This window comes from Bombus flavifrons, chromosome 8, assembly GCF_040668555.2.
Source record: "Bombus flavifrons isolate JBK064 chromosome 8, iyBomFlav1_principal, whole genome shotgun sequence".
NCBI classification, from domain to species: Eukaryota; Metazoa; Arthropoda; class Insecta; order Hymenoptera; family Apidae; genus Bombus; species Bombus flavifrons.
In genome coordinates this window covers 3,593,048-3,616,198 of record NC_138449.1, presented here as the reverse complement: position 1 = coordinate 3,616,198, position 23,151 = coordinate 3,593,048, and the positions used below count along the sequence as shown (strand labels likewise).

Below are 23,151 nucleotides of genomic sequence, written 5' to 3'. Positions count from 1 at the left end.
CCCACTATGCTCGGGTCACGTCACCGTTCACGCCTATGATCACGTATGCCGCCTTCTTGTGTGGAAAACGTAACGGACAAAAATCGACGTTTCTAAAGCTCGCTGCTTGGCGACAACTATGCGCTCGTCGATACATTGTATATGATCCGGCGGGCAGATAAGACGATCTGCCTGCGACACTGTAGGACCGCGAGCGACGGTTAGAAAATACAGCCTGTGGTAAGCCTCGTGACGTAACATAATCTTTGGAGATTCCTTACGTTTTTGTTTTATTTGAGAATATTTCTTAATTTTGGTGGATACATTGAAAAGAAAAGAAAATGATATTTCCAAATCTTTCTAAAAATGGGGTAACACAATGGGCCGAAAACGATTCCAGGGTCGGAGCGTGCATTAAGTGGAGCTTTTAGTATTCAAAGGATGAATCTGAATACGAGATTTAATATTCTATAAACGGGACGTAGAAGGTAAGCTTTGAACAAATTCCAGTTTCGAGCAGAAGTTTCTAGGAATAGAGTTGTATGAAACTGGAACCTTTAGGCCTAAAAATTTATAGAAAATTATAAAATTGAATCTTTTAAAGAGAAAATTTCTAATATTTACTATTAAAAATTATTTATCAAGTAATTAATTTATATTACATATTAATATTTTTTATTTATTTGTTACTGAAAAAATTTTTTATTTAGGTGAAAATTTGTATTGTCAAGAAGAAAAACGTTAATATACTACATAGATATTTAATGATTTAACAATTAATATTTAGTAACAGAAATCTTTGAAGAGATTAAAAGAGAGCATACTTTTGCATACACAAATTTATGTTTATAATTCTTACCAGGGAGATAAATTGGCTTCGTGTTAACTAAAGAAGCTAGCTTTAAAACTGTAGCTCGCAAAACGGAAGGACTTGTGATCCTTGAAGAGCCACTTGTTCGAGGCAAAAAAGTCAAGAATATTACACGGGAGCTAATTGAAGTTTACTTAAGTTAATCGAAATTCTTCTGTCTCTTTGAGCCTCGCTTTCTTTTCTTAACACTTCCTACAAACGAACTATTTATCAATTTAAATCATTACTTCAAATCGATCTACTCCGGTACCATATTCTGCAATGAAAATGATATTTAGAGAGAACATAGAAATGTCGCGGATCGGTACCAACAGGACGCCGACAGGTCGAGGCATCAACGCGGTCGTAACACATCCCGGGCGATCAGCGACCTGGCAGCAACTTCTCTACCTACAAAGTGGTGACCCCGACGACAAACACGCACCTCTGGAGAAGGAGTCAGAAGGAGCCAGCCGCCTCGTCCCCATGACTAATCAGCCTTCCATCATCGACGACGGGCCATTCCCTCTCTAGCTTGTATCGCGCTATATAGCTTCGAGGTCACGCTATAGCGCTAGGGAGGAGCGCTAGCGAGACAGACAGACTCGTTGTCGTCGTAGTAGCCCTCTGGTGTTGGCGGTTGGTACCTGCGGATCGCCCGGGATGTGTTACGACACCGCGTTGATGCCTCGACCTGTCGGCGTCGTGTTGGTACCGATCCGCCACAGGAATAACAAAATTTAACAAATTATCTATTATATTTTTCTTGTTTTATACATGTCCATTCTTTCTTTGTTTAAAATTAATTAAAATCGGAATTAAAAGATTAATAATAGATTTATTAAATGATTAATAGTCGACTTTCAGCGTTACTTTGTACAAATATTTTTACATTATTACAGAGTTGTCACGTAATACCTACGTAACTGTACCTATGAAAGTTAAGTAATATAATACCTACATAACGTACAAACTTCTCCTGTTCTTGTAAGTAAAAAATATACAACAGTCGGCTATCAGATCTTTCTATTACACAGAATAAAGCGCATAAAAAAAGGTAAATAAGTTAAAAATTTTCTTGACATTCTCTTCCTTAAAAACTCTAACACACGCTCTCTATAGAGATCCGATTCCAATTTTCAAAATTTTCACTTAAGCCATCACAATTGTTTATCAAGCAAATATCAGTAGCACACGTGACGAATGATTCCATTCACGATCAAACCGAAAATGCCCATTTTGAACTTTATTTAATTAATTGCGTGTTCATTGTGTTCGGATTCTTCATTGAATCTACACATTCAAACGTTTCTCTTGTCATCGTTACCACGCTATCACACGATTGCAATAATCTGCGTATAGGTACAAGTGCATCAGTGATGTTTAATGCCTCTTAGTCACAAGCTGTGAGGGTGGTCCAACGAGGAGCTGTTAATACCACGGTTTCAAGAGGTTTGTGCAGATCGAAGAGACGAAAGCCGCACGTGCTAGCTATAAATTGCACGTTCTCATAATTATCCAAGCCGTGGTAGCTCGTACACTCTCCATACGAAATCCTGGACAGCGGAGCGCCAGCTTATTACGCGAGCTTGTGTGTTAACGGCAAATGCGATCCGCGTGAATAAGCCTCGATACCTTTGTCACCACTACGCGTCAATACCCTTGTTATTTACCATTATCTGTCTTACTTTCTATGTGCAATAGGTTGATTATAATTGAATTTTATGAACATTGATAGAGCTTGTTACAGCTTAGAATACATTTACATGGCTACAGATAATGATATTGGGATGCTTTCGGAATGGTTAAGATTGTATCAATAATATTTTGAAGGTGTTGTGGATTTGTTGGATTTGAAGGTAAGTGACAGAATTTCGGATTCAGAATAAATTGCTTTAGTTTGATTTGAGTAAAAAAAATGATATTGAAGTGCATATGGAATTATTGAAATTATATTCTATGTGTAAAAAGTGTGTTATTGCTAAGTTGGATGGTAGAATTTTGGATTTAGAATAAATCGTTTTAGAGATAGATGAGAAAATGAAGATAATAGTTTTTGTGTTTGAGCAAGATTTTAGATTTGGGATCAGATAAATGTGAAGTAAAAGATGTAGTGTGTTAAATACTACAACGATGCTTATTACGATCATATTATTATGACCATAAAATACTTCAAATCGATCACAATTCCACACAAAAACACTAATTATAAGTCGCCTTTCCATTAGAGAGATTTATAGCTGGCGTTCATTAGAAATACCATCTAGGAAACAGTATGTACAATACACATGCTGAGGTAATAGCGCGCAAAAGTTGAACAGTAATCGAAATTGAAAGGCGCAGACTATTTTAGCTATTATCACTGGCTAATACCCTATTAAAACTTAATTCCTATCGTACATGTTCGACTTACAATGGAATTACTCCTACAACTTCTCCCATTATAATAAACAAAGAAACAGCAAACAAAAGCAAATGTTAAAACGCGTTTTACTGATAGATAAGATCACCTCTTTTATGTTGCTTTTTCGATTGTTTTTCGGACGCGATATAAGCTCTCGATATTGTATTTAATTACATGGTGGACTAGGCTTATCAGTGCGATACGGATTGAAATACGGAATCACGACAACAATAGCTGTAATAAAATCGCTTGCGCGAATACGTATTCGATAACTTGCTTTTCGAGCTAATGGTAACTAGTACTATTAATTGCAAATCGCATCAGCCATTTGCTATTTCGTTGTTGGCCCATTAATTGGAATGTTCTTTTTCCCCCTTCCTGTTATTCGTGTCTAGCATTGTTTCCCGTGTGTTTTTACGCCACCACCTTTTTTTCCCTGCCCTTTGTCCACCGAAATGTCCTTAGATTTTTCTTTACATTTTTTACAATTATTACATAGGGCATTGCCGATGTCTACAATTTACGTATTTGTTTCATTTTTACGATTTTCATTTATCTATCTTTCATATGAAATAGGATAACTGTAGTATCTGGATTTTTGCAACGAAAGATTTCGCGTATACATTTGCACTTCATAAATGTACAAGTAACTAGGATACTTGAATTACGATATGATGTAGTGTGGGTTAGGCGACCAGAGTAGGAAGATTAGATGATTGAAATAGAGTCCCATTAATTTTCGTTAAATATATCTTTTCATATTTAATTCAACGTAAGAAAAAATATAAGGTTCGACTTCTTTTAGTGTAGATGAAATTGAGATTGCTTTAAAAAAAGATTTTTAGGATAATGTCTCCCCTATCATTTTCTTTTTACATTTAAGCAATCTATTATGTTCTAAATAATTTTCTCGTATTTCCATAAATATAAGAAATATTTCTTATGTAGATATGTATATGTCGGGGAGAGATTGGAATTTTGGGCGCGTGACAATTCTTCACGTGAGTTATCCATTGTTTAACACAACTAAGATTATATTTTCACTTATACACAAGTCTGTTACAAAGATTAACAAATAATAAGTCTAGAGAATAATAAACTTAACAAATAATGAAGTTAGCGAAAAATATATTGAACGAATAATAAATTAAACAAATAATAAAGTTAGTGGATAATAAGTTGAACGGTTAGTAAGTCTAACAGATAATAAAGCTAATGAGTAATACGTTTAACGGATAGTAAGTGCAATGAATAATATGGTTTACAAACAATAAGTTAATAATCGTTATAAACAATAATTTGAGTTCAAACGAATCCACGATCAACGGGATGACTCCTTACTAAGCGCAGACCGATCTTAAGCACAGAAACACGACGTGTCACTCTCTAAAGCAGTCACAAGACGAATGCCAGTCTCGTGGAGATTTTTCTCCCCGTACGATTGCATTTTGTTTTCTATGCCCGTTTGGAAGCATCGAGAAGGTTCCAAACGCCGTTGCTAGGCACACTCGTTGGAAGCATCGAGAAAGTTCCAAACGCCGTTGCTAGGCAGTTTCTGCCTGGAGTTTTGATTACTAATACAATGTATGTCCCATTGCATCGGCACCTCCGAGGCAACATCACACGTGGCTAGGCCCGCTCTCGAGGTCGCATGCCGCCACAACCACATTTCTCGGAGAACACATACAACCACTCCAGACCTCCGTTAGATAAAACATCCATCCCGTGACCGTGGCTACGTTCGGCGACCAATTGTCGCCTCGAACCCAATCTTGATATCACAAATCTCGAACAATTACAGCTATGATAAAATCCAGGCTAGACTACTAGAAGATGTTCCCAAAGTTTCCAAGGAACGGCTTCGGCTTTCCTTTCATCTCCGACATATAAATACACAGATGATCTTATTTAGATTGTTTATTCTATATTTAGAATTTAAAATACCTATAATGAAGTTGTTCAAACGTTTACATAATTAGTCAGAAGTATGCTGATTTTATTTCCGAAAATTTTATACAATTTTAAACTAATTTTCCTGCGATGTATCACCGGCAAGGGAATTTTAAGAACTTGTGTACGTATTTCGTAGATTATCAAAGGCCGTATATTGACTCGATTAGTTAGCTATTTGCAAAGTTTAGAACCTGAAAGTTCTTAACTATTAAGAGCTTGTTTAAGATATCTTTTATGGAAATTTGTGCATTATACTTCAAAATGATTCTAATAATTGAATTAATGATAATTACTATAGTTTCTGAAAGTATACATGTCAAGTAAATTTATAACAATAGCTATCATATATGATTAATTTAACATATAGTTAGTCAAGATAATAACAGATATCATACTACAGGAACTATTACATGTAACAATGGGATGAAATGCAGTAATATACCAACGTGAATTACATGACATAATACAATTAAGTCAGTGACATAATTAAGGATAACAATGGGACACATATAGATTATAGATATAGATAATAATACCTAATAAAATACTAAAAATTAATTAAGTAAGGAAAATCAGTTTAATTCTTCTTTTTCACATAACGTGAGAGAAATTATGATAATATAATAAAAAATAAAAATAAATATTGTCTCAAATATAATTTTAAGCATTTTTTAAGAATGCAGATCTCGGATTATATCCGTAAATTAAACGATTCTTTTGCCGACCGTATATTGCATAGTTGTATGCATATCTATCTACTGATCATCGACAATGTCAACGTTGGAACAATGGTAGTTGCATCTCATTTCCCTTGTCGTATTTCCTTTGTTGTATTACCTTCAGCCAATTCTAATGGGTCCGCGGGGATTATAGCTTCTAGCTACTAGTCAGCGCAGTATGCAGAATCGAAATAACTTAAGCTCATTATCGTATTCCCTGCTACGAAATTAATATGAAACTATGGTAGCAGTCACGCTTGAGACGAATAAGCAAATATTGTTCATATGTGATGTTTACTTAGAAAGAATTTAAAGCATGAGCATAATCACGAGAATATTTAAATTCAAATGAATTTTAGTAATTAAATTTTGATAATACTTTTAAAAATCTGTAGCTTTTTAATAATTTTAAGAATCTATTAAATATTGATTTATGGATTTTGTTGAAAACGACAATGTGAGTTCGTGCTTGCCATCCATATGCAGATGCGTTAATTATAAGAAATAGTAACTAGAAGATAATCCTAGTTACAATCGATAGATTTAATCGATAGGCTTAAGATGCTTTTTTGCTTTTATCCCTAGTTTTTGTAAGCGCGTGCAATAAAGGTTTTTTTTGGCTCAGAACGGTGTGATAGATTTATCCATTCAATAAAATAATAACTATTGTGATCCTACCTATAGAAATAACAACAGATTTGTTAATATTTTATTATTTGTCAAAATAAAATTTTTACATTTGATTCTTTAAATAGAATTTTATAGAGTAAAAACATCGTATAATTTTTAAAAGATTTAAATTATGCATACGAGTTTAGACTACTTTATAAGCTCAAAAATTTCCAATTAAAAAGTGAAGCCTTATACGTTTTGCTTGTGACTTCTGGTTGTAAGCTGTGTCCTCTTTTAAGAGTATTTTAACATTTAATCAGTATTACAACTATACGGTATTATAATGGATCTGCTATTTTACTTCACTGCAAAAGAGCATAGTTGAATATCCAATGTACACTAACGTAGCCTCTGTCAGTCAGATATAATGTATGCATGAATTTGTGAAATAATGTATGAAGCTACAGACTGAGATTTACAATATGCAAACTTTCTGATAATTCATCATTTAAGTGGCTTTAGAAATAATTTCTAAAATATACTTTTATATCGTTTATCAATTGAATATGAATTATAAAAACCGTACCGGGTTATATAAATTGAAGACTGCTAGGACCTTTATCTTTTCCAATCACAGTGAAATTGCAACTGACGATTTTAACTTCGTGTTACTATAATTATGAATTAGTATAATTCTAATATAAATTATTCCAATACTTACAATATTTTTACAAAATTTTGTAAAGTATAGAACTTATTCTTTTTTACTAAAAAAGTAACTTTTTATTCTGTTTTATAAGTATATTGTTCACTATTATATTTAAACTCGTCAATTTCGTAGAAACATCAAACATTTCACGCTCATTGTATTCCATTTCATCGTCATCCAAGAAAGACAAATGGAATTTTTATTCAATATCTCATGGAAACAGAACACCTCTTCGTTGTATCACCGTCACATCGATGCATCTTCCCTGACCTCGTATTTTCTCTGTTCCATTATCCGCGAACGGCGGGGTTATAATGTATCCGGTTCGGTTAAAGCATCGAAGCTGTGCTTGCGGGGCCAAAGCTAGCGTAACCCATTGTATCGGCCAACACCGCAACATTGGTGTTAAATTGCAATTATTAATTGCAGTAAGTAAACTATACGAGGGGTTGCTACTTCCAACTCTCGAGACTGGTGGTTTAGTCGCGTCATAATTTCGCGATAGTTTCTGTTGTGTATTACAAGAATTATGCCACCCTATCTGGTCGGATAGCTATATTTTTATTATCCTTCTGTTTTGGGGCTATTTTTTGGAAGTGATTTTTATGAAGATTATGATGGACATAAAAAATAATCATATGTAATTATATTTGTTTTGGCATTTGTATTCTAATTAATTAACTGAAGAGGCTATTGCAATAAACGCAGCTCCATTCTCCAATGATTTAAGTAAAGCAAAAAAAAAACAACTCAAAATCAATCAAAATTAAATCACTTTTCCAGACGTGCTATAAATTGACAGTTAACTATTATTTGTAGTAATAAACCTTTTCACTCTTGAATATGGGATTTGTACCATTTTTCAATAACTACAATTTAAATGTTGAGTTGCTTATTGCTTATTATTCTGCAAATCCTTCAATTCTCAGCTACAGATTACTTGTAATTTTTAATATCACAAATTAATAATGGATAATTTCAGCTCCAGCATTTTACTAGCTTCTATGATAAAACATTCTAACGAACAAAAACTAATGAAAAAATTATTGTACAGTATGAGTCCTGAAAAGCATATAAAGAGCATACAGGCGCTAATATTGTATTATTAAACATCTGCACGTATATCATAAATTTCCGAATGATAACAAAATTAAAATAAAAGTTAAAAAATTTCTATTCTTAAAGCCTCTTCTTTTAGATTTATCTCCTAGAATAATTTTCATTTAACAAACAGAATTCTCTCGGGTGCAAATATCAAACCAGAACGTCAGCTATGTAATATCCCTAAAATATAATAGTTATTTGCGGAATAAGAACATAATTTTGTAGGAAGATGAGCGGGTTACTTGTAAGGGCAACATGTGCTCCACATAGTTTAGCGGAGCTGTTTCTTTATGTCGAGTCACGAAAGCAAATCTCGTTTGACGTAAAACGCGACAAAATTATCTGCGAGCATTTTCTCTCACGTATTTCTACACTATACTATAGTAGGAATGCAGTTGATAAATAGTACGAGGAGAACCTAAAAAAAGAAAGGATGCCACGTAAAATTTCAAGGAGATTCAGCGCCTGCTAAAATTGCAATTTTTCTGAAAAATGTTATCTTCGCTGTTTCGCGAAGAGAGAGAGAGAGAAAGAGAGAGAGAGATGTCTCTCCGAATTGAAATGTAACTTCAAAGCTGTTCGAAACTTATGAAAGTTTGTTATAGCTGGTCATGTTCTCAACATTTACACAGAAATTCGTAAGTTTATACGAGAGCTTCGTCTGCAATTAGAAGTTGAAAAGGTTATTAACTTTGGACTGTGTTAATTATGCGACAAATGTATAGCGTATCCTTATTGAACTAATTGTGAGAGTAAATATTAAATTTAATCATCATTTTTTTCAGGATTTGCGAATTATTTATGGTATCATTGTTTTCATGGATTTATTATCCTTTTATTTATTTTCGACTCTTTATAATATGATAACTGTTCTGAAAGAATTTTTCAATTCCAATAGTTATCAAAATTTACTTATTTTATGAGTAAATTCTCACGAAACAGGTTTACAGGTACTTAATAAATGGTTGACATTTTTTCCATGAAAAATTAGTCTTTCTATAAACATATTTTCAAAATTAAAAAAACATTTTACAATTGAAAAGCATGTTCTCCTTACAACATACAAATTATTGACGAAGAAGAAGTTAAAGTGAATTCTGTTTTCATTCAACTACGTTCTTAATACATGCTATCAATCTTTTCAAGAAATTCAACTAGTATTTAGTAATCAACTTCCACTGTATAAAGTATAAACTGTTAGTATTAAACTGTATAAGTAGTGCGCGTAATGATAATTCAATGGCCATTTGCAATTTTCTTAAACTTTGTTAAGCGATAAAGAAAGAATTTTTTCTTCGCACCAGTACGCGAGATCACCTAAATTTTTGCGCTTCGCCTAAAGATATAACTTTTATCTTCGTCGGGAGAGTCGCTTAAGCTTTTATTCTGTCATCACGTTGCACTTCAAGATAAAGCAACTCATACGACGACGTTGCCTAAGAGGCATTTATGAAAATCATATTTTTTCAACAACTATCAATCTTTCATGTGCCAAAGAAATTTTAATAATATCACATTTTCGAGATTGAAAACTAATTTTCGTAGTACATACGAGTATATGTACTTTTCTATCAGGAAAATATTTCTAATAATACGTGCAATAAGGAAAATTTCAAGTGCAAATTTAATGTTGTTATCATTATAATCGCGGTTTTTAATGGAAAAAATTTCAAAATATCATTGTCAAAAATATACATATAACGGATGCAGAAAGCCTTTATTGATGCTCATTTTGTTTTAGTAAATCATTTTCTGTTTAGTTCATTTCTGTCTTTCCATACAAAAGCCAATATTTGCTAAGTATTCTTAAATAATAAAAAAATGTAATTTTGGGTTAACCCTTTGATAATGCAATGAAAAGCACAGAAAAAGTTAAGGAAGAATTCAAAAGGAGCAACATAAAATATATTTAACTAATTTTCCATAGCTTTTGATCTAATTCTTAATATACTTGTACGTGTACTTGTAGATTTCACAAAATTAATTTTCTCGAAAACGAGGTCTTGCGTAAGAACTTCATTTTATATCTGCTATTTATATATGCGTTACCATTGAAAGCACACGCTATACAAGATCTTCGGGAGTAGATGATAGAAAATTTAGGAAAAATTTATTTTCTCTACAATAACTATAATTTGGTCGATTTTTTAACATCAATAACTAATAGACAAAACCTCAAACACAATATTTTGATTTTTCATCTTCATCTTATTTAGTCTCGTAGAACCACCTTTATAATTTTTTATTATTTCTTATCAAACACTTAGTATGAATGATAAAATAAAGTTATGCACATAACAGTATAGATGTAATTCTCCACACACGTATAATTTATGCAGACAACTATTATATACATAATTGTGTCGATTTTTTAATTCAGTGTTGCGAAATCCAGATCGATTTATCAACGTATCGACAGAATGCTAATTTTATCGCAAATTTTTACATGCCAGAGTGACTCAGAGTATGTTGTGCAACACGTTCGCGTCAGTGCGAGACACAGATTTTGTTCGTTTGAAATGCAATTGCATACACGATGCGGTATATCGATAGCGTAGCCATATATCGAAGTCAAACATTATGCGGCCGGAAATAAATTGACTACTGTCAGATTATGGAACAGGGAATCTTATATGGCTGACAGAAACTAATATTATTTCATTTCCGTTGTTTATACACGTAGACGAAAAAGTTATTAATGAATTATGTCATTTATGGTTTGAAAACATTCATATATTTATAATATTACTATTGGTTAATGAGAAGGTTACTGGTTATTTGAATGTTTCATCGAGTGATTTTTTAATAGGTGTATTCCAAACAATTAATATTTAGGCTGAGTGTTAACTATACAACTAGTTTGAAGAAATTACATTTAATCTTTTCTATAAGAAAAAATTTATTTACGTAATTAAAATTCTTCATTAAAATAGTGACACTTAAGAATATTTATTTTTTCTACTACTACCATGAGGTAAAGCAAGAACCATTTTCTACATCAAGCAGCAACTATAAATATTGTCACCAGTAAAAATCAATTTCATCCATGCAACACAAACTGAACTATAAAAAGCAATAAGAAGAAGAAACGTTTTTGTAAACAAAATTCCTTTGATACTTCTGTCAACTCTAAATTGCATTAAAGTAGTTCTTGAAAATAAAAAATATTTGTGCCCTAAATAATTATAAAACATGCACAATAAAAAAAGTAATTAAATAACAAACAAAACGAAAACATAGGAAACTCTATGAAAATGAACAGCCAGGTAAGAAATAAAGCAAGTGTTCATAAGCATAGTGGCTGAGTTTCATTAGAGGATTTCACTGCTGCTAAATGAAACCCCGAAAATACGTGAAAAATTCGAGTTTCTTATGTTTCTCATTCAGCTTGAATTTACTGTTAGAACCTCATTAACCGCGATTCATTTCATTTCTCTGGTTACAGTACCACGAGCTGTGTTGAAAGAACAATACCAAGGCGACGTGGAAATGGACGAGGTGGATTTGATGCATCAATTTGAGGAGGGATTCGACAGGGCGGACTTCAGGGCTGAGTTCAGTCCTAGTCCGAACCTCGAAGGGCCACAATCTCAGCCGAGGGACAACGTCTCTCGGAATTTCCCTACGGTCAGCTCATCCCCGCCGCGAGCCAGAACTAACAACGACGGTGAGTAACAAGTATTAGTTGCTTCCTCTTCCAGAACTTGTTCCAGGACAAACTAACTTCCATAACGTATCGCTCGAATTATTTCTCACGGTCTTTGTTGCGCTATTATATACATACACGCCAAATTGATTCGACGTCTATGAAGAAAGTTGATAGTATATATAAAAATAGAAACTTAGAAATAAAAACAAACTTAAATTCAAAAATAAAAAAGAAACTTAGGAATTTTAAAGAAGATCGTAGTTTTCATAAGATAACTTAAAGAGATGATGTAAATTTCTCTAATTTTATACATAAATATTTGAATTAAAGTTTCATACTATCAAGTGCAAAGGATTCAACATTGCTGCTGCGTGAAATCGAATAAATATTTCTGTGCTACATTATATTACCGTTAAATTAATAAATATTACATAGAATTGTTAAGTACATTTACTGAAATAAGTTAAACATTTACACAATATCGTGTTTAATCGTCTCCGACTGAGTTCCATCGTATGAATTTGGCGTTCTCAACTTACTTTTAAATTTAAATTTCGTTAAGAATATTTTTCGTAAGAGGAGGTTACAGCAGTAAAATGATCTACTTTCTTATCAAATTTAAACGAGGGTAATTCTAAACAATTTTTATAAATATATTCCTGACATCAGTAAACAGAACATATTCTTAATTCTACCACAATATACATAAAGAAGAAAACTAAATTCAGAATAATCTTACTGCTGTGATTCCTTCTTAATTCATTTTCAGCAAACTTAGAAACTTTCCTTATCACACTGGCACACACGCTTGCTTGATGCACGATTCTCCACCTTAGCATGCTCTGTTAGGCCCGCACTGACACATTGCATACGCATGCACAAATGCGGAGCATTAGTGTAACCAAAGTCGTTAGCAACGCGAACATTAACGCTCGAACGTAATTAAGGTTAATGTAACACCGATATCGCGTTGCTTTATGATTTATATACGTGTATGTATATCTCTATATATACAACTCTTATACCGGTGTCTGGTCCGCGCTAGTCCACGACTACCAGCTTTCCAGTTTTGGCTAATAACGTTAGCGGTTTGCCCAATGCTAATAGGAAATCGATAGCATAGGATTTGTAAACTGGAGAGGCGCACGTCGTGTTGCGGCCACCGAAAATAGGAGTCCAGATGCAGTAGGCGTCCTTGCTCAAAGCGTGATACGGTTTCTGGAATCCGGTCAACGATCGGTCAACGGTGGACCTCTGCGTTCTGATAATTGCCAACCATTGTTTGCTGTCGTGCATAGAATGGAACATTCCCCGTGGCCAAGGTGAATCGTTCTTTTGTGTGAAGAAAATGAATCGAACTGTCTCAAGAAGTAGCACTCTAGTAGACTTTCGTTCCGTTTAAGTCGATTCCTTGAATTGGGAAAAATTGATTTTAGGAGGGGGTAGTAGAGATATGATAAATTAGATCTTCTAGGTCGCCGCAGGGTATTCTTATGAGTTTGTGGTGCTGGAATTTGAATAATATTATTTGAGAAGAATTGAGTTAGGATCAAATACCATTAATTTCTGGTTGTTATCGCTATATGATCTGTTCCGCGTACACATTCTTATGTATAAATCACAAAATGTGTGTTAATTTTAAGCAAGTAATCAAATCTTCAAAACAAAGTGTAAGTCAGTTTTCTCTATAACGCCGTTAGTAAGTATCAACTTTATTTTATAATCAAAACATCGATTTATGCCCACCCTAAGTATGCTAAGTGAATAAAAATTTTATTGGTATCGGAAATTATGAATATTTGAATATGTACAAGAAAGTAGAGGTTTCTATTTTAGTGTATTTAGATACATGAGCATACAGTGTATTAATAATTACAGGGATTGAAGTACAGTTATATTTAATATGTCTACATTATGTATGTGCCTTTTAATCCATATTCAAAACCATGAATTCTATAGAAAATTGCTTAGAAATATTTGGCAAAATGAAATAAGATAATTATGGTAAAATGAAAAATAAATATACTATTGTACCATTCTCAGCGTTTTATCTAAAAAAGTGATACTAACAAAGAATTCATTGATACGATAACTTAGGATAATGAAAGAACAACAACACTATTCAAATTCCAATATTCCAATATTCAAAAATGAAACTAAGAGAGTCACGGAGCGAGTTAATTAAAATTTTTCGCAAAAATACGTTTTTCATCTGAATATACTTAGACTAATTGGTTTTGTTCTTTTCTACGTCAACGTACGAGCGAAGAGATATTCAATTCCCTGCAAAGACTTGCAATGTACTATCACTGAAACTCGGCAGATGCTGGAAAACAAGATGTCTGGCAGACGTCGATCTCTGTTGTCCAGGATGGCGTAGCTGCCATTACTTCAGAAACATGGTACGTGTAATTGGTGGACTGGTATTACTAATAGTAGTAGTAAATTGCGGAGACTTCAGGCAGAAATAGTTCGACGCCATGTCTGACCAATATAGGACGTTACTACTACTGTTCGAACGTTAAAAATAAAATTTTTTCCAGATATCATAAATTACTCAAACTCTTCGTTAAAACTTATTCAACTAGTATTAATAAATTATCATTAATTTCTGTAAATCTCCTAATTACATATATCTTGTAGTTTTAAATTATATATAAAATTAAAAAATGTCAATTATGCCACATGCATATGACAAGATATTTTATAAATTTCTTTAAAAGAATATGATAAGTGGAATAATAATAATATCTAACATATAAATAACAATAATAATATAGCATTACGAATGCCATAGTCATGTATCACACTAAACTGTCAAGGAATTAATATTTCAACATATAGAATCTCATTGTTATTCGAAGCTGATAGATGTTCAATTCTAATTTCAACAATTGCTCCTATACGAAACTCAGTATTTCGACAAACAATTCCTACATTCATCCGGCTTATGTGACAACTATCTGTACATCCACAAGCACAGGGATCACATCGATAGGGTCCCATAGAACAACCTGTGCATTTCCAAATTAATTCAGACAATCACGCCACCATCCATACTCTCGTTATTAAGATCCGATGCATTACCCTTCCCCTCTTGTTTCGCGCTGAATACGTTTCTCTGTGAATTGAAAAAGAAGTACGGAGCCACCCCCGCTCGGAGTAAACAATACGCGCCGAGATACACTAGAATTTTTCCCTAAGTGCTTTCGTCTCTCGTTTTTCGGCCTGCTCGACAAAACTTCCATACGAAACACGACTTAAACGTCACGAGATGTGTTCGCAACACCGTGGTTTTTAATAATGAGCCGACAGAACAAAATTGTCGTTTCTTTGTGCTTCGTCTGCCCACATGAAACTTTTTCCCCACGTTTCGTCTTAGCGAAAGAATATCGTACGATCAAGGAGAGTAAGTTTCTTAATCGTGGTTTCATGGACTTTGAATTTGTAGTCAGAATATTTTAAAATAGTGTAAGATTTTTTCAAGTTTAGTTAAGTAACAAAACATGTCTTGGCTAATAGGGTCCTTCTGGATTCAAGTGAGATACATTTAAAATATGTGGTTTTTTGAACTGACCGAGTCTGTGTAATTTATATAGACTTTGACGCAAGTATACATAATTGAAATGAGTTTTATGATCTGGTATAGCAGCTTCTCGTAGAGCCTTTGTTTTCTTAAATTACAGTGATTAAACTAAGGTAATTAAGATTTATACGATTTCTCTTACACCACCATAATTCGCAGCCAGTCAATCTTACGAACCTTAATTTCAACAAATGAATTTTTGTTATTCTTCTTCGTGATTAGCGCACAAATTATAACCATCTGCATACATGTTCCAATAAATATGGAAACTAGGTCCACACGGAATCCAAACATAACCATATAACTCGAACCGAGGCACCCACCCGTCAGCGTCGCTCCTTAATTAATCATCAAGCAAATTTACTCAGCTCCGGCCGAGGTGTCGGCGATATTCTCCTCCCCATCCTGTGCTATTTCATTTCAAATATTTATCGTTTGGCTCGGCCAATTAATTCGACGACGATCTTCTGACGACGCGTGCCCCCGATGATCCTCCGGGGTGCGATAACGAGCGAATACGTCGTCGTGAAGCAGAAACTCGACGAGATAAAACGGTCTGTTCCACGTTGGCGATTGAACCACCGACAAAGGGAGCCTCTCGTTGTTCGGAACTTGGAAAGCGATTTCACCGAGCTAATTTCCCGTCCACTGATTCCTTTAAACGGGCTCGCGTCGCCACTGGAAAAAGCGTCGAAGGGATGGATGAAGGAAGAATAGAACTGAAGGAACAGCTCGCGAAAACGAGCAGAACTTCGAATCGAAGGAAGTTTATTAAAGTGAAATAAAATATTGAAGCGAATGAATCTTGTTAATTACTGAGAAATGATGCATGCATTTGACGGTTTAGATTCGTTCGATGATAGTTTAGCTGATTTTCTCCCTTTTTTTGAGTGATAAGTATGAGGCATTAAAGAGGAAAGTGGTTAGTAGGAACGCTTTTGAATATTTTATGATTGAAATTTATGCTAATAGGAAATAAAGAAACAAATATTGCTTGAAGTACATATATTTAAATAACATTAGCCGTTTATATAATTGAGAATTTTATTATAATTTTTAACATCGTATTATATTGGATGTTAAAAAGGTTAGCATGTTGAAGATTGTTTAACAAAGATATTTTTGTCAGGTTGAATAACTGATATTACATAGGATGTTAAAAAAAGAGGAAATATTTAATCAATATACATAGGTTTCAAAATCAATATTTTTAATGCACAGTGTTTCTAACTTTAATTTATTTGTTCATATTTAGTTAAATTTAAATCACTAAATATTTGAATTAAAATATAAACGAAGTATAAGCACTGCGTAAATTTAGACGAAAAAAGTAAAGATTCTTATTGAACATACTATTGTAATAAATTCATATTATCTTAGTTTTATAGCGGCGTCGTTATGGGAAACAAAATAATTCAAGTCCCAATACATTCTCTGCCAATGGTATTGTGTTCACGAATGAAAGAGAAAATATGAAATGTTTCAGCCCCGAAAATTTCTAATTAGCTAGCAGCTGAGACGAATTGTGTGACAAAATTGAATCACGGAACTTGAATTTCAAAGATTCTTCCGTGGGTCTTGAAAGCTTTAATTGGAATTCTATTCACTCGGACGCTTCCAGTCGCGAGTTTTCTGCCTTGCTTCGGGTACTTTCTTTCCAGATGCTCGAGCAGACTAGGGAAAAAGAGAGAGAAAAAAGAAAAATAAAAGAAAAAAGAAAAATAAAAGAAAAAAGAAAAATAAAAGAAAAAGGGACGATCCCTTTATCCATGAGTTCTACCTTTTTTATCACGTTTAGCCACTTCTTCGTAACTCGTTTAATTTCATTTGAATACATTTGCACGATGGGGAGAGAATCTTTGGAATATCATATTAAACAACCTCGTACTCGAGCCACTTTTCGCATTAGTTGGAGAGTTGCGTTTAATACGTTTAGCTTTGATGCTTTCACCCAGCGCAGCATGGACGCACGAAACCTGCGCTCCAGTTTATTTGTTGAAAAATTTATTGTTTTGACTAATTCGTTTGGTGTGATTTAATACCAAAGCTCCTTTTCCAGAAGTATGCGTTATATCAATTCGACTAATTTTTCGCTCCTAATTCTGTATAATATTGAGTTATATATGTGTATACACTCATGAGTTTTAGGACATCTTTTATTTTTAATACAAACTTCATATTTGATGTAAATGTGTTTTAAATTGCGAGCATTTTTTATAAAATCTTTAATAGACCAACTACCTTCTTTGTTGCATAACAAATTAAACGGTATTGAAAATCATATATTTTTATGATTATTTACATTTTTTGTATAATGTTAACTCAACAGTGACAAATTGTACCAAATTAAACTTTGACTTTAACTTCAAATGTATCAAATCCTCAGAGCTCTATTCAGAATTCTATTAACCTATTTTTATTTAGAAGTTCATTGTCTGTTAAATTTCTGCTTCAAATTTAAATTACATGCGTGGTACTTTAAATATTTTAATCGATGTGAAGAAAGAAGGTTTGGACGAACGTGGTAGGACCTAGAACACCAGTTCACATTCTATTACAGAATTACGTAATTACATCTGAAAGACGACACACATTTATGTAGCTTCTACTGTTGGTGGTTAAATGTTAATTAACTTTAGCGGTAAAATAGAAGCACTTTTCGCGAGATAATTTCTGACAGCTAAGTGGTCAGACAAAGAGAGGACAAGGATCAACGAACTAAAGTAAAATTACAGGTCTCAAATTCCCCTCTAAATTTTTAGAAATATTATAAAATATTTTACGTAAAAAATGCTAACTTGACTACTTTAGTTATGAAATATTTCACATTATGAAAGGTGTGATAAATTTTTTATAAATGAAAGAATATATCAGTTGTTGTTCATTGTAACTTCCTGAGCATTTTTTTCTTCTTAGAAATTGTCTGATTTTGATAAAGCTGTCACTTTAACTCCTAGATAATACAGCTTTTGAAACATAAATTTGAATAAAGTTGAATACACAAATTTATGGTGATGTATTATATCTAGAAAGGTTTATTCAGCTATCTTATTTTTCTTGGTATATTGCTCGTTTGTGTTACTGAAACCTAATTCAAGATAGTTTCTGATTAAATCGGCATGTACTTGCTTATTCATAGTATATTACTACTACTGTTAAGTGTGTGTAATGTATTCATTACTTTTACACATACATCCATCAAAATATTACTTCATTTGAATCTCTTAAGAAATTAATTATCTACTTAATCCCCATCAATTTTTACCTTTTTTCCTAAACTACAATCGAATAAAACATTAAAAACTTTAATTTTTTAAAATCCTTTTGTCCTACGTCAAATATTCTGAACCCAATCCAATCCGAGAAAAAGGAACTTTTGAAACAAATAATCGCATGCCCTCGGTGGTTTTTCGGTTTAGACTCGAAGAGCGTTTGAAACAACAAAAGGTAGTAATGGGAAACTAAGAATGAAAACTAAGGGAAAGACGTTCGCGAGATACTCGATTTACTCGAAGATAATCAACACAGGAAGAGACGAGGGTCGCTGTGAAAGCCTCCAGCTGTACCGCATCCAGGAGCCGCGTAATTATAGGTGCATACACCTAGGCTGCAGTTGAGTCCCCGGAACTGTTCTTGGACGAAAGCTCTCTAAGTTTCCGCGCTGGCTTTCGAAGTACTATTCCGGGTTCCGGTTACGTGGCTTTAATGAGTTGGTCGCCGAGGCGTATATAATACAACGCACGAAATTACCGATCCCACTTTTGTCATCGTGATTAAGCTGGACTCGAGTCAGCAAATTCGTCCCTCTTCTCTTTTATCTCTTAGTTTGTGACAATTTCTGGAATTGCTTCGATGACAGAATTCAATTATTATAATAATGAATTTTTAGTTCTTTTTAATTTAATTTCTTTTTTCCTCCTACTTATGTTTTGGTGTAATTATATTGATTAGATGTTCTTCCAAACCATCCAGTACTTCTTAGAGGTTGAAAGAAAGGGAACAAATCGTTCGACTCAATCTTTCCCACTACATAGGGGATCGAAATCCTTGAGGATATGTTCCAGTCTAGAGAAAATTAGGCTTCTGCCGAGGCTCAATAATACTTGGCTTAATTTATTGAAGAGGTTCCTGTCTGAGTACGAAACACAATTCATCATATAGAATTCGATTTCTTGACAACCTATTTTTTAAAACTCAATCTTTCATTATATACTTTACTTTATTTTAAAACTATACAACTTGCATTTAGAAATAATACATTAATATTATTATATTAATATAATTTACTATATTATGTAAACAATATATTAATGATTATTATCTTTTTATAATTAAAGTATTTATTAAAAATAAATTTCGAATTTTCACTTTAAACTTAATAACATATTAAAAGAGAACAGTGTCGACAGTTTAAAATATTTCACGTCTCGGAGGATTCATCAGAAATTTATAGCGGTTATTGGCAATAACAACTATCGACCAACTGATAGAGGGAGTTCTGAGTAGTTTCCGCTCGAGGGTGTTGCATTCTTGAAAGTCTGAACAGAGCAGTGAGTCCGGTGACAGGACAAAAGCATCACATGAAAATTGATAGGTAGAATTTTAGAAGGTCCCTTAGTAATTAGACCAATCACGAGTAAACCATTCATTGTTGGCTATTTAAGCGTCCATCTATAGGACCAAATTGAATAATTCGCGAGTCTGTTGTAATATTAGCGAATTGAACGTAAATGAGATCCTAGACTGATCGTGTTAGCACGATACAATAGTTTCTCGCTTTGACACACCACTCGTCTGGTATCGTTAAAGTCGTGTACCACGTACGAATTGTTTGCAAAGGGATAATTGAAGAGCTACCACTAGGAATCAATGATTTGTTCTGGGACATTGTACAACTAAATTAACGGAGATCATTCTGTGTATAATAGAAACTTCGTAGAGCTATATAGCCTAGCGATTTGGAGTTTAATTAAGCTTCGTCTTTGCGGTTTGCTAGGTTGTTGGTTCCTGATGGTTTTATTGCACTGTCATAATCATTATTTCTTTCTGCGGTATTTTGTATAAAAAGTTTCTAAAATTTTCTGTAGACCTTTTTCAATATTCATTAGTTCACTGTGAAATAGACAAATGTTACAGTCTTTCCTTTTTCTTTTTGTTCCTTAACTGCGTCAATTTGTTTACTGCCAATTTCATTATTTATATGTATAGTGTTCAATTCCGAAAAAGAAAATGACTTATTTTTATGAATTTATTTTTCATATGAGGGCAATGAGTAATATTTGTATTATTTTTTTCTTTGTATTTCAATTTATAGAGTTGGTTAATTTGGCGCCTGGAAGACTCTAAATCCTAGCATTTAAAAAGAAAAAGTTCCCAACTATCAGAGAATTAAGGCACAGAACTTAGCCTAATATATCAAGGGGCGCAGGTATCCATTCGTTGAGCACAGAGGAGTAACCAACTCTGAGAGAAAAGAGTGGAAAAGCGTGCCAGTTTTATTAGCCGAGTGAACGAAATTACCTTTTCACCACGCGTGTCTATCGTCGTCGCTCTTAATCCAATCAAACCTCCTCAAAATCCAATTTTCTCGAAGCGTGGTCCCTTTAACGCCACCTACGTCGGGAGTTGCTAAAATTCTCTGTTCGACCTTGTTAAAATATGAAAGGACACCCACGCCGAGCAAGGATTATCGACGTACCTTTGCTACTCGACTCACCTACACACACATGTTACTTTCTTTTTTTCTTTCTTCGCTCAGGGAAGTCAGCCAACCCCGATCACACGCTGAATGCAATAAAGCGATCGAAGAACGACATTTCGCTCGATCTCGTTCAAATAACTTTTCTTTTGTAAACTAGAATTAAAGTGGGGGCGAAGAATGGGTAAAGGATGGAAGAAAGAGATCGACATGAAAATTCGCAGTCGGAAGGTTTTTTCAGTAAGGAAATATTATCCGATCGAGGATTAATTAGCCTTATTCTACAATGTATTGTCTATAATGGAATCTTTATCGAACATTGTTGTGGAAGAATTCCGTTTCAGATCTATAGTTATAAAACAAAAAGAATAATTTTTTACTCATTTTGCACGGATGTTTGTGATTTGCTGAAGAATCGAGAAATTAACAAATGAATAGGTAATTGTAAAAAACTTGAAAAGAATTTTTATTAAAGAACCGATAATGAAAATATAATGAATAAAGTACCCGAAAGAAAGATTAATTATCATGAAAGAAGAGCTTGATTGTTAAGGAAATTCGAAGAAGTTGGATGGATGAAGCGGAAGTTTGGAAATTGAGTATTTGTGGGAAAGAAAGGTATCCGAGAGGAAAAAAGGAAAGAAGTCTTTTGCAGAGAGATGAAGTAAAGAGAAATAAACTAAAGACCGCATCGAGACATACATCAACATCAGTAGGAAAAGCTAACGATGGATGAGAAACAAGAGGCAACACAAAGAGGAATAACGTTGGAAGGAAGAAATAAAATGGGAGAAAGATGTTGGCGCAGCGTAGAAAGCAAACTAATTGAAAGAAAGGGAGAAAAGGTAGGTGAAAAGTTCTTATAAAGCGATAGAGTAACTAACTAACGTAAAAATAAACCAAAAATCGAGCTAACGTACAAATGAATCTATTCGCAGTTTATTCAGGAAATCGTAGTATAAAAGGAATAACTAGCCGATAAAACAAGCTCAAATAATACAACACACCGTGCAAAGGATAAATTAGAATGAGGACGAGCATAATTTAAAGAAAGCGTAGGTAAACACAAATGCGAAGTTTGGTTTGTTCATGAGAAGGATGATTATGATAATATTTGTGAAGAACAATTTCCCCGATAAATTTACTTACGAAAAGTTAATTCTTTTTTGTTGGAAAATAATATTTAAATTGTTCCAAAAATTCTGTTACACTTAATTTTGGTTTTCTGGGGCGGTGAAAGATTCTATTACTGTTATATTACTATTATAAAGCGACCGTTCATTTTAAGAAGTTATAATCAATAAAATTTCAGTAAAAGATATTATAGATCACTTTGAACCACTCATTTTTCTTCTAATTTTCCAATTATAATCGAAAGGAAAATCGACTTGTTCCAGTTGGGTCTTCACTTGGTACTTTCAACAGTGATACAATCAATAATAATATTTTTATTAAGACACATACAAAATATAATGTGATAGACTTGAAATATCATTAAAAAATTATATTCTTTTCGCGTCTTGTTCTATTACTTTATAATCGAATAATTCATTTAGTGTATTCATTAGTTTTTACTTCTCTCGTTAGAATGAAAAACTATAATCTATCACTATTAAATAACTTTCCTTCCTCATGTGTAAAAAAGATCCACATATAGAGAATTAAGTAACCAACCAACCATTCATACATTTCACCTGTCTACCTTTAAAGTCTGCATACTCCACATCCCCTAATTTGCTCAACGCAAATTGGCCCACAGAACCACATACAAAACAAAACGCAATTATAATTACAGAGCGTGATTACGATTTCACCCACGAGATCTCCGGTGTCACTATAACAACCATAAATCCGCATTCAAGCAAAACTCTGAAAATCAGTTCCATGT

General features: G+C 33.4%; 1 protein-coding gene across 6 annotated transcripts in view; it reads left to right on the top strand.

Moving 5' to 3' along the window:
• The window catches only part of LOC138182791 (protein eva-1), a 334,209-nt gene that overhangs the window by 293,751 nt on the left and 17,307 nt on the right, over nt 1–23,151 (top strand). For all 6 annotated transcript variants that reach the window (XM_069119013.1, XM_069119014.1, XM_069119015.1 and 3 more), the window contains exon 7: nt 11,776–11,997. In XM_069119013.1, the coding sequence (XP_068975114.1) occupies nt 11,776–11,997 (222 nt within the window). The remainder of the gene's footprint in view (nt 1–11,775; nt 11,998–23,151) is intronic.